General features: G+C 39.7%; 1 protein-coding gene across 1 annotated transcript in view; it reads left to right on the forward strand.

Moving 5' to 3' along the window:
* NOTCH2 (notch 2) overlaps positions 1-12,577 on the forward strand; it is a 96,526-nt gene that overhangs the window by 67,973 nt on the left and 15,976 nt on the right. The window contains exons 17-22 of the mRNA XM_009320694.1: positions 2,316-2,544; positions 4,994-5,195; positions 7,814-7,967; positions 8,966-9,150; positions 9,991-10,123; positions 12,212-12,457. Coding sequence (XP_009318969.1) covers positions 2,316-2,544; positions 4,994-5,195; positions 7,814-7,967; positions 8,966-9,150; positions 9,991-10,123; positions 12,212-12,457 — 1,149 coding nt within the window. The remainder of the gene's footprint in view (positions 1-2,315; positions 2,545-4,993; positions 5,196-7,813; positions 7,968-8,965; positions 9,151-9,990; positions 10,124-12,211; positions 12,458-12,577) is intronic.

Below are 12,577 nucleotides of genomic sequence, written 5' to 3' on the forward strand. Positions count from 1 at the left end.
TATTTGAAAGCAAATTAAGCAGCAAGAAGGTACTCTGTTCTGGAATAGGTATCAGTTGCAGGAGGACAGCCCATACACTGATGAGTACTGAAATCGTTTGAATTACAAGAAAGCAAATGTTAATTTCATGCCCTTGACACTGCTGTTTTCAAGGGAGACCGAATACATAGTAACTTCTTTTTCTTGCTGGGCATATTCTGTATCATCATCAGATAAAATCAGAGTCTCCTGAGAAGTGTCATGTGTTTAAACGTTCATCTGTTACTATTTGAAAAGTGCTTTATCTAACCTTGGAGGAGTTCACAATGTTGTAATTTTTTAACTGGCTGGCTTTAAAAACAAAACATAGCAAAAAAAAAAGCCACCTCTATTTTTTATTAGCATAGCTTAAAAACAAACCGAAATCTTAAAGACTTTAGGTATGAATTTAGAGAGTTGTGTTTTGCAATGAAAAAAATTTAAATTTGTGACTGCTGTAGAGAAGGATCCAAACAAGTCTATTAGCAAAAGTTACTGTGGGAGACCCCAAAGCAGCACTGCTGAAAGAACTTCTGACATCTGGCTCGGCCTGAGCTTTTGATTGCCTCTTTCTGAGCAAACAGGTACAGTACAAAAAATGTCACCTTGGTGCATTGACCCAGAGCTTTGCTTACTGAAGCCAACAAAATTATTGCCTGTCCTGTTAGTTTTTACATGGGTGTCTGATGATAAAAACGTTTTCAAAGTGGTCATCTTTCTCTCTTGGACAGCTGGGAAATCTCTCTCTATTTCTAAGTGTTCTGAGAGCTGAAAGATTCATCCCGTGTTGTCTGTTAGGCAGCACACCCATGAGGTTGAAGAAGAATTTCAAATTACTGCTACAGCTGATTTCATTTAGCATAATAAAAACCTTCCATGGCTTGAGCCAAATGTCTTTAATCTATGAAGCAAACAAACCCTCCAACAACAAGAACTTATTGAAAAGTTGATACTCAAGTCTCCTTTTTTTGTCAGTAAATGTGAGGCACAGAAAATTATTGCACAGCTTTTGGCTTCAGTCATAAATGGCTGGCTGCCATAGACAAAACATTTTATAGCTGCCAGGGGTCTCACTGTGAATGTGCTTTTTCTCTGCGGTATTCAGATGACCTTTAAATGGATGCAGGTGTGTCTCTTATAACACAATTTTTTATCATGTGAGCATATTTCTCAGTCAATAAATGAGCTTTAATTACCTTTCACATCTGTTTTCTTCATTTACCGGTGAACAGAATGATCTTGTACTTATGTTGAACTACAAATTTTTGGTGGAGTCTATTTGCATTTTAAAGTTTGTATTTTAGTAGTACTTAAAGATAGTCATAGGTCAAAAAAAAATGCTCTGTAACCTTTTTTTCATCCCCCTTCCTGTCTCCCCTTTTCCTCCGCCCTCCCGGTTTCCCTCCCTGCCTTCATATACTTGCCTTTTAGTCTAGGGAATGCAGAGTAGAAAAGGAAACCGGCTTCAGAGGCAGTATCCAACAGAGGAATGTGGGTCTTAAATCCAGAAGTGGAAGGAGCAAAGCAGGAAGAAACTACTGAATGGCAGAGCTCTTTCCGGCAGATTGATACTTGTGGAAGTAGAGGGAATACAGTAGTAGAGGGTGGCTTAGACCAAAAAATGGTGATACACAAGTAGCAAGATCATGGTAGGGACAAAGAAAATGTCAAGAAATGCAGAGGTGAGGAGACTCCAACGTTGTATATGAATTTGTGAGCTTTTCTGCCAGCCTTTCCCCAGTCAGCCTTTGATACTGGGAAGAATGCTAAGTGCTCAATAACATGTAAGTGCTCGTATATATACTAATTTACACATACACATTTGATTTGACTGGACTACTTTCATGCTTAAAATGAAGCACACAAGTTCTTTTGTGTGTTGAGCAGTGTCTGGAAAAGAGAGAACGGTCCAAGTTCTCTTATGAATAACACTTGATAAGGAAGAAGAAACAGTTGCTGTGCTGTTTGTATTGTCTTTCTTAGGAGGCATTTATCAAAAAAGCAGAGTTTGAATTTTAAACCAAGAGACTTTGGGTCTGATTTTGTTGGTTTTGGCTGAACAAATCCCAGCAGAGAAACCTTTAGGCTCTGAAGCTTGGTCTTGATCCACACCTTCTTGTGAATTTGTTATTGATAATGCTTTGCAATTATTTCTTCCCTAAAGTGGCTCAGAAAAACTTGTCAGTAGTCTGTCACACTCTGGGCTGTGTGACACCTTTTTCCCCAAAAGCTACTGCTCTAGGCCTGGCCTTTGACTGTTACCCATTTTAACACTTACTGTAATGCTTCTATCTTAGATCCCTGCCAAAATGGAGCTTCATGTGTGGATGGGATAAACTCTTTCTCATGCATCTGCCTACCTGGATTTCATGGAGATAAATGTCAAACAGATACCAATGAATGTCTGAGTGAACCATGCAGGAATGGAGGCACGTGCACCCACTATGTCAACAGCTACACATGCAAGTGTCAGCCTGGGTTTGAGGGAACCAACTGTGAGAACAACATCGATGAATGCACCGAGAGGTGAGATAACTTCACTGTGCTGCTGCACTAAGGAGCCACACAATGTGTGCTCGTGGCTTGAAGTCAGTCCTACTCAGAAGCAGTTTTTAACGATGAGGATCTGTTTTCCTGCCTTTTGTCACAGAGACATACTTGTGATTCATGCAAGGAAAACTTGCTTACCTTGTGCAGGATAACCAGCTGAAAGACAATTGCCTGTCAAAATTGGTCTTCAGTTTGCACGACTATTTAGAAGCTTAGTTCCATTATTGGAAGAATATGACGGTGTTTAACAAACATTAAGACAGTAACAGATGCTGGCTTATTAAAACATAAGTAATTTATATTTTTATAATACCATTATCATATAGGGGAGGGGAAATAATTGATTGGTTATGAACAGTTACTGTGTGGAGAAATACAAAAGCTGCAAAAATGGAAGCGATGGCCAACTCTCAGAAAGGTAGGAAAAATAAATTAGCCCTGAGTTGAGTTATTGACTGCAAATAACATGAAGAAGCAACCAGGAGGAACACTAAATCCACAAATTCTGTACTGGAAAGGTTTAATCATCAGAGATCTTTTAATGCTCACAAATTGGATGAGGTTTAGCAGTGTTGAGATAAAACCTGAGGTCCTTCTAAGGGGGAGGTGTGGAACTGAGTTAAAATGCTCAACAGCTGGTCCTTATATAAATGGTTCACTTGGTAGTTTTAAAAGCTCTTTGAGAGTTAACCCTGTGTATCCATCATCTGCCTGCATATTTATTTTAAGCTTTGTTAGGATTGATGTAAGTAACTTCAGATTCTCAAATGGAAACAATTTCTAATAAAGCTTGAAAAGGTTAAAAAAAAATTAAAAATAGTTTGTTCTAGTCTAGTTACCAGAAACAAATAAGGTGCCTAAATGCAAAGCTCTTGGTACTCTCATGTGTTTTTTGCACACAAAGAAAAGATCTTTCTTATCTTTTACAAAATTGAATTTGTGGGCGAGGAAGTATTTTAACATCTTTTGTTTAAGAACAGGATTGTGTCACTGATGAGGGTGTGTTTAATTTGCACAACAGTTGTTTAATCAAGTGAAGTATGTTGGGTGTTTTAGCAGAATGCTTGGTTCTTCCTTGAGGTTCATCCTGTTTTTATTTTCGTTATCAGTCAGGACAGAAACCAGTCTTGCAGGTATGAATGAAGGATGGAGCAACTTTCAATGCTCTGCCAAGCTAAATCAGTCACACCTTCTCAACCAAAATTTACTGAGCTATACTTACGAGCACCATAATGGTTGGCTAATTTGAATTCAGTTCAAATAATTCTTTTGTGTCTTGTGGGAGAAGCTGCCTATGAGAGAGTGCCATCTTCTTTTGGAGATGGGTACCTGATTTCAGTGAAACAAGCCAAGTGATTGACAGTTCCTCTGTCTTCTCCTCCTTGTTTTGCCATGAATGTAAACAGTTTCTGCTCCCTGTAAAACAGAATTCAGCCCACAAGGCAGAGGAACATCTCTGATAAATAGGTTAATGTTGATATCTCTACTGTAATCACGGTCAGAATTTAGATACTTAAAACTTGCAGTGGAAGTTCAAGGAGGTAGGTCAGTGGCTTCTCTCATGGAAGTACCCTTTGACAGTGCACAAAACAGATAACAAGCATGAATTCTTTTTGTGTACTTTATCAAACTGATTATCTTGAGTCTGATCTAGGGTTATTTTCAGAGGAGCAGGAGTTTCCTGGCAGGCATTTCTTTAGAAGGAAAAAGGAGTCAATTTTGCATGAGGCATCGCTTCTCCTAGCTTTCCCAGTCACTTCTCCGTAGGACACCTAATCTGGCAGAATTTCTTATGATCAGAAGATTGGGGGGAGGGGGATAATTCCTTTGATCTGAATTCTGCCGGGGCATGTATGAGTAGTTTTACAAATCAAGGACTTAAGGTTCTCATGAGAAGAGGAGGAAGGGATTTAGCAATACTAATACTTTCACATAATTTCAGTGAAGAACATGCTTGGTTTTTGCATGTTATACAAACTTTTTCCTTGAGAAAACATACCTGTGACTCCTTTGAAGCTTTAAAAAAAAGGCAAATTGTTTTGTTTCTCATAATTTGTAATACAATTGTAATTTGTAATAAAATTTGTGTAAAATTTATCAGTTTGAGCAAGCCACATGCCTACCTGGTACAGTACTGTTTGTGGTCACATCGAAGCTGGGAAGATTTCATCAAGTAAGTTACCTCCATCACTCATTGAAACCCTGCTTTCCTTTCTTTGCCTGCCAAGGTAAAAGACAGCGAGCTGGAGGGTGATCTGGAGTCCCCTTGAATTGCTGTTATCTGATTTATGCTGCTTTAGCAGGAACTTACCAGTGGTCAGAAGACCCTGGTTTTCTCTCTCGTTTCAGTAACGTTTACATGCTGTTTTGGCTGTGAGCTAATTGCATTTTGTCTCAGCTTACCTTTGTTCTCACTCTCTTGCAGCTCCTGTTTCAATGGAGGTACTTGTGTGGATGGGATCAATTCCTTTACTTGCCAGTGTCCGGTGGGGTTTACAGGACCCTTCTGCCTTACGGAAATTAATGAGTGCAATTCACGTCCTTGCTTGAACAAAGGCTCTTGTGTGGACAGCCCAGGCACATACCGATGTATATGTCCTTTGGGTTATACTGGGAAGAACTGTCAGGTGGGTGACATTTTCTTGCCCGTTTTGCACAGGGCACTGCTGTTTGAACTGTCCAACAGCAGAAGTGACCGAGTTAGATGTGAGGTACCAAACATGGCAGAGCTCCTGTTCCTTCAGTTCCGGTTCTCTGGCCTGCTACCCAAAGGAAAAATAAGTCCAGCACCTCCATCTTAACAGAGCGGGTGCCCCTGTTCAACACTCTGGAAATCAAAAGTGTTTAGTTATAAGGAGGAGAAAAATGCTCTGTTATTGATGAGGACAGGTGTCATTTGGAACTTTCTAGATTAGTTTTCTTCTTAAATGAAAAACAGCTGTTAGCATTGAAAATGGCTGCATTTCATTTGAAGCATAAAATTGTCTTGATTGAAGGCAGAGACCTGTATTAAAAAAAACACCAAACACACACAAACCAAGACAAAAACCCACCACTTTTAAGTGGCAGAATATCAGTCTGATTAGCAGGACCTTGGTTTAACTATTCCATTTTGTACAGGGAGGTGTAGTTATTCCGGGTTGATTGTCGATTTTTCTTTTCCTGAAGAAGCCAGAAGACATTTTGGGGCAGTAACTGATGTGATTGTCCTGTCAACAACCTCAATAAAAATCTCTAGCCTTACTTTTAGACTTAAGTTCAAGCAATTTACAAAGGTTTCCACCGTTGAGCATAGGAGCTGCAAACCCATACTGACTAGTACCTATTAAAGACTTTCCACTGTGATATGCCAAGTTTAAACAGAATGCTGATTTAATTTTTCAAATCAGAGCTTTTTCTTTTTATTCTGTGCTTATTGAAGCAGCAAGAATGATTTGAGACTATTTCTAGCTTTGGAACAGTAAAGTCTATATTGGCTTCCTTCATAAGCAGCCTGAGTGCTGCCATTAAAAAAAAAAAATCTGTGAATTTCTTAAAACTACTGGAAAACACTACAATTTTGTAAGGATTTTGCAACATGTCTTTCGTGCCAATGTGTCTTTGTAAAGCAGTGGGTGTTAGAAGAAGCATTTTAGTGGCGGTGGGGGAGGTGCTTTTCCAGAATTATGTTGCTAGACATTAAATTGTCAAGTCTGTTTCTAGGTATTGCTAATGGAGGAAGTGAATGCAAAGTAATGAAGTGATATAAAAAAGCAACCCCTCTGATACCCTAATTATGCATTCTGGGCATGCCACTTAAACCTCATTGGGAGAATTAGCATTGAGAGTGATTGCAAAGTACTGTGAAGTTCAGTAGTTCCTCTTCTGTTATGTTTGCTTTGTTTTTACTTGAGAAAAGGATTAATGTTCCTGTCCCCAAATTAAATGTTGTGTATTCTCAGAAAGTCTGCTTTATGTTCGGAGAAGCTTGATCATAATGTATTACTCATTTTATACAAGGAATCAGAACTTTCTAAATTTATAAGTACTATTCAAAGCTGTATTGGAGAGATTTATAGATTACAGCTACACTGTAGTTCTTGTCTTAGTGGTAAACTGACTTGACCTAATTAGCAAAGCTAAATAAGCAGCACAAAATCAGACAATGATTCATAAGTTATAGAATTTGCATGTAAAACAGTCAGCTACTCATTATAAATGCAGAAGGAAGAGGCTCGGTGTTTTTCTTCTTCACGCTCAACTACATGTGATAAAACTTAATTCCAAGTTTCTTTTTGGTTGCCTGTGAAAGCACAGATTTTTCTACTTTAATCTTTGTGAGCAGACAGTTTGCATCTGAAAAGCAGAACTTTCTGCAGTTGAAATTGCATTTTACAGCCAAAATTCAGTACTACTCACTTTAAAAACCTCATCCTTCCCTCAAGTCAGCTTGAAATCAATCAAATAGCTGAATTACTTTGAAGACTAAGTGCTCAAAAAGGAAATGATGGTTAGTGGCTGGTTTGTATTAGGTCAGACAGTTATTTTGGGTCCTCACTCCACTTTCATATGATGATTTACTGAGTTTTAGTCTCTCTGTTGGAAACTTTTTTTATATAAGGAATCATGTGTTGGAAACCGGTTTTTTATATAAGGAATCAAGAAAAGCAGTATACTTTGGCCCATCTTCAGTTCATAAAACAGTTGCGGGGTTTCAGTTGAATCTCAGAAGACAGGAAAACTCAGAGAGACCATACTAGAGCAAGTGGGGCTAAAAGCAGGTATGGTGAGCTGATGACAAAAAGGAAAAGCAAAGATCAAAATGTGGAACACATCTGTCACCCTCAAAAAGCAGTGAAGATGGGGGGAGTGTGGGAGAAGAAAGGGCACCTGTTACTGTTGATAGCTGGAAGTCTCCTACTGATGTGAAATTAGAAACCTAGCCTGAGATAAAACTGAATTTTCTCAAACCCAGCCAGCCAAAGATCCCTCTGCATAGCAAGGTGTGAGGATCAGCTTACTCTTGAAATGATGCTGCCATCTGGGGTTTACTTCTCTGTACGTTTGCACTTTTCCTACACATATGAGCTCTTGAGACTGTCAGTGAAGCACCTGGCTTAGACTTGGGAAGTAGTGTCCCTTTCTTTCCAGTGCCACATGGAACCAGTTTTGCAGAGCTTCCTTTCTTTGCTTCTTGAACTTGTACTCTGAGTAGTGTTTCCTACTGCGCTTGCCGTATATCATGTCATGTTTTTTCTCTCTCCAGGCACTTATGGATCTGTGCAGTAAGTCTCCCTGTAAGAATAAAGGCACATGTGTCCAGAGTGGAGCCCAGACTCGATGCGTCTGTCCATCTGGCTGGACTGGTGCTTACTGCGATGTGCCCAATGTCTCGTGTCAAGTGGCAGCTTCACAAAGGGGTAAATAAGCATCCTCTGTGCTTTAACTGAAAACATTTCCCCATGCATCATTAATCTGCGCCTCCTTTCCCCATATGCCTGTGAACACAGCATGCATTGGAAATCCCAGAGAGCTTTGCCTCTAGGTGGTCGATCATGATATCTAAAGATAAAAAACTCTCTGCAAGGTTGTATTTGGGAGTCAAGGCTTTCTTGATTCTCCCTGACATAAGAAGCTAGCTTCTACCATAAAAATATTAGAAAAGAAGAATTAAGTATTTTATGAAGTCTCAGAGTTTCAGTAATACTCTTTTATGTGGAATGCCTTTTTGGAAAATATATCAGCTATTTATGCCTTTCTGCTAGATCCCAGGCAGGCCAGGTTTAAGACATGTTGTCCTTGTACAAGAAAGGCATCTTGTAACTCATGATCTTTGTAAGTATTTTCCCAGAGAATACTGGCTACTAAGTGCACTATTTAGCAATATAGGTAATACCATGGCCCCCCAAAGTAGTAATTTTCTGCTTCAGGTGGTGTACATGTAAAAGATTTGGTTTTTAAGTGAATTTCTTCCTGGAAGGTGGCTTGTAGCCCAGGCTGATGGACAGTGTCATGCCATTTTCAGTCCAGGAAATCCAAACAAGCAGATTCAGTGTCAAAGGAGAAGGGTGTCGAGCTCCCATACCTTTTGCAGACATTCTAGGTACAAACATTGAACCTTTGTGTTGCAACAGTAGTACTTCAGATGTATATTCACCAGCCTGTGGTAAAATAATACAGCAATACAAATACTTCATGCCAGTGTTGATGCTGATGATCCAAAGGGGATAGAGTAGTGACTTCATTTGGAAGCCAGTTGTGGTTCTGACCCACTGTAATTTAAAGAGTAACTCTTCAATTTTTGATTTTCAACTTTTCAGTTCATTGGATCTAGCCCATATTCATTCCTGGCTGAGCTACCAACACTGGCGGCAAGCGTGTTTTACGTGTTTGCTCACTTTATTTAACTTTGTTTCAGGAGTCACAGTGGACCAGTTGTGCCAGCACTCTGGTCATTGCCTCAATGTTGGAAACACGCACCACTGTCAGTGCCAGGTGGGTTACACTGGCAGTTACTGTGAGGTGCAGCTGGATGAGTGTGACTCCAGCCCCTGCCAGAATGGTGCTACCTGTCAGGATCACCTGGGTGGATACCAGTGCGAGGTAATACATGGTGGTCTAGTAGGAAGAGGTCTAAACATTTAGAGCATTGTAATGCAAAGGAATCAAAAGAAATCAGAAACACATGCAAGTGGTAGAATAGCTTCAAAGAGGGCATAAAAGCAACCTGCACCTGGAAAGAATTTTTAATTTAGCAATGGCAGAAGCAGTGCTCCTGAGAGGCTTATAAGACTGAATTAGAGGTGTGATCGTGAGGGGGTGTGGTAGATGGGCATTTGAACTCCTTGCCTCTTTGGAGATGGAGTTCTTATCTTGAAAAATTTTTTGCCCGAGGTGTGGTTTATATTAAAATATATGTAGAATGCATTAAAGCAACGTTGTATTCTCCCTATTGTATGGGCAAAGTATCCCTTGCCTCTCAGAGTGGCAGATGCCTTCCACTGCTTTGTTTCCTACAGCTGATGCAGAAAGCAGTGTAGACCATGAGATTATGGTATATCAACTTTCCTAAGCTTTTCAGAATGGTAGAACATCTTGGAAGCTCATGCTCAGAAGGAAAGGATGAGTTTTATATAAACCTGAAGTCAAAACTACTAAGCCAGTCTCAGCGCTGAAGGGAGTCAGGATTTGATCGCTATATTTTGCGGGAATAAAGTCACTCAAATTCAAACATGCAGTGTGCTGTTGAGCCATCACATGGTCAAGTTGTGTGCTTAAGCTGGCTGGCTGTGCAGCCCTTGAAATCACTTGCCGTTGTGTAGCTACAAAGGCAGTCATAATCTGTCCCATTGAGGGTTTGTTTTGTCTGTGTTAGCCTTTCTGAGATGTCTACTAATGTATCTGTTAGGAGAAGATTATTCACACTTATTTGTATACTGGCAGTGTGTGCCTGGATACCAGGGTGTCAACTGCGAATATGAAGTGGATGAGTGCCAGTTTCAGCCCTGCCAGAATGGAGGAACATGTATAGACCTCGTCAATCATTTCAAGTGCTCCTGTCCACCAGGAACTCGGGGTATGAAGCTCAGCAATTAAGTGAATGTTACAAGAGTGAATTTTCCTTTCTGACTACTGGTTTCATGACGCAAAGTCTAAAGGGAATGCATTATTTTCTTTGAAGAATGTTCCCAAAGTGCACTGAATCCCTTGAGATACATATTTTCTCATTAAAAATAAATGCTGGGGTTTTTTTCTTTTTTCTTTTTTTTCTTTTAAAGGAATAGGTCACGACAGTGTCCTTTGGGAATGTATGCCTCCGGTCTTTGGCAATGGGAATGGACTAGATTACCGTTAAGGTCTCTTGAAACCCTATCCGTTTTGATATAGTAAATCCAAGGTTTCTTTTTGGCTAAGATGCTATGAAATATACAGAAAACTTGCTTGATTCTTGCAGTGTCCTTTGCATGTTTAAATTTTGGCCCTGCATTGTCCTCTGTTCTGGAGTCTTTTGTGGAAAAGAAGTTCAGTGCCTCTAGGCTACCTTGAACTATTTCAGCAAATTTGAGCTCTTTTATTAAAAGCCCCCTCGTTTGTGTTTTGTTTTTTTTTTAAGTCCACAGTTACATAATGGTGGTTTTCAGGAAATATGATTCCACAGCCTGTTTAATGTCATGTTTCTTGAAACTTAACCTTCCATTTCCCTGTTATATCTGACCTGATGCCCTGACTTCTACCTTTGAAAATGTTCAGGATTGCACATTTTAACCCATCATTGAATGTTTTCTCACTTGATTTTTTTTCTTAAGTTTATTTCTCAAGTCAGTTAAAGATTTTACATTTCTCTGAACTTTTTCTTTCTGAAGTGTGTCATCTCAATGTAGGCAAAATCTCCAGATGTGTGTCAGATAGAACTAAATTCTTGGTTTGTAAAGTAAATTTAAGTAAAATTATAAAATAATCTAATATATTTGCCTCCTGCCCATGCATATTACCAGTTCATTCACTTTAGTGTGGCTGTCAGCACATCTCCCCAGTCTGGATAAGGGTTTATTTCATTGTAAATCATTGCATTAGCAATTCTTCGTGTATCGTTCTTAATTTGGTTCTCCAATTTAAAAAAACCAAAAAAGTTGCTTCTTATGTCTCCAGATCAAAGTGTGTATTTATGTACCAATTTCTGCATTGCCAGAACTTCTGTGTTGTCTTAAAGCACCCATCCTCCTTTGAGAGGTTCTGAATGTATTGCTTTTAATTCTTCTGTCTTTATTTGTTGAGATGAATTACTTTTTGGATGTGACATTTTTTTTTTTTGTAAATGAAAGGAATTAGGAAAGATTGATATAATTACTTATGATATCAAGACTTAGCTTTTGTCCCTGGCCCAGTTTGAAATGAATACTTTACTGATGCCAGTGTAAGCATCCTCCATGTTTAGGTGAATGGCTTTACTTGCTCCGGATGAATCAACTATATTAACAGACAAAACTCCTTGCTCAACTCACCCGCTCTGTCCCCTTTTATCCGTTACACTGTGCGGTGAAGGCAGAACCAGTACCAGACATTGTCTCTTGAAAGGGAACTCTGTAGGGGGAGGGAGAAACTGCCATCCCTAGTAGGTGTTGAGAGTTTACTGTAAGTCCCCAGAAGTCAAACTGCAGGAATGGCATGCTGGCCAGGAATCTGTTTTATCACAGTTGCTTTTCTGTTGGTTTGTTGTTGCCTGTTTTAATAATGTCGCTGCAAATGTTCTTTGCCAAGTTTCAGGGTTACCATCAAGTTAAATGAATGGTGGGAAGCTTGCAGCCTTGCAAGGGCAGCACAGGGCTCTCCAGCTATGTTCAGTTGCAGGGCTAAATTGAGTGCATCTTTTTTGGTTTTGTTTTGGTTTTGTGTTTTTAATTATGCCCTTAAATTAAGTCAAGCATGAAAACTGCTAAATACCAGTATGACCTACCATTGAGAACAGCCTGGATCTAAAACACATGCTCCCTAGGTCTGATCTGAGGCTGGCTGGCTGCACGGCGTATGGATTGCATTAAGTTGGGATCTTTACCTGTTTATATCTGGGACTGTGTGTGACATGGTATTAAAACTTGATGAGCAGTGTAGGAAATGAGGCCATGACACCGTATCCTCAAATTGTTACTTTTTACTGTCTTGACAGGCCGTTTCTGTGAGGAGAACGTCGATGACTGTGTTTCAGACTCAGGAGTACCCCGCTGCTTTAATGGAGGGCAGTGCATTGACCAGATCGGGGGCTACAGCTGTATTTGTCTCCCAGGCTTTGCAGGCGAGCGATGCGAGGGAGACATCAACGAATGCCTCTCTAATCCTTGTAACCCTCGTGGAAGTCTGGACTGTGTTCAGCTGATAAATGATTATACATGCATCTGTCGTAGTGCTTTTACTGGTGAGTAGTCGTAAACATGCTTCCAATTTCAGAGTAATGTCTTGAAAAATGGTCATTCTTTCTCTTTCTGGCAGTGTTGTTATCTAGCCATTTCCCTTTATAATATCTGATTGTTTCCCT

Source organism: Pygoscelis adeliae, unplaced genomic scaffold (genome assembly GCF_000699105.1).
Source record: "Pygoscelis adeliae isolate BGI_AS28 unplaced genomic scaffold, ASM69910v1 Scaffold402, whole genome shotgun sequence".
Taxonomy (NCBI): Eukaryota; Metazoa; Chordata; class Aves; order Sphenisciformes; family Spheniscidae; genus Pygoscelis; species Pygoscelis adeliae.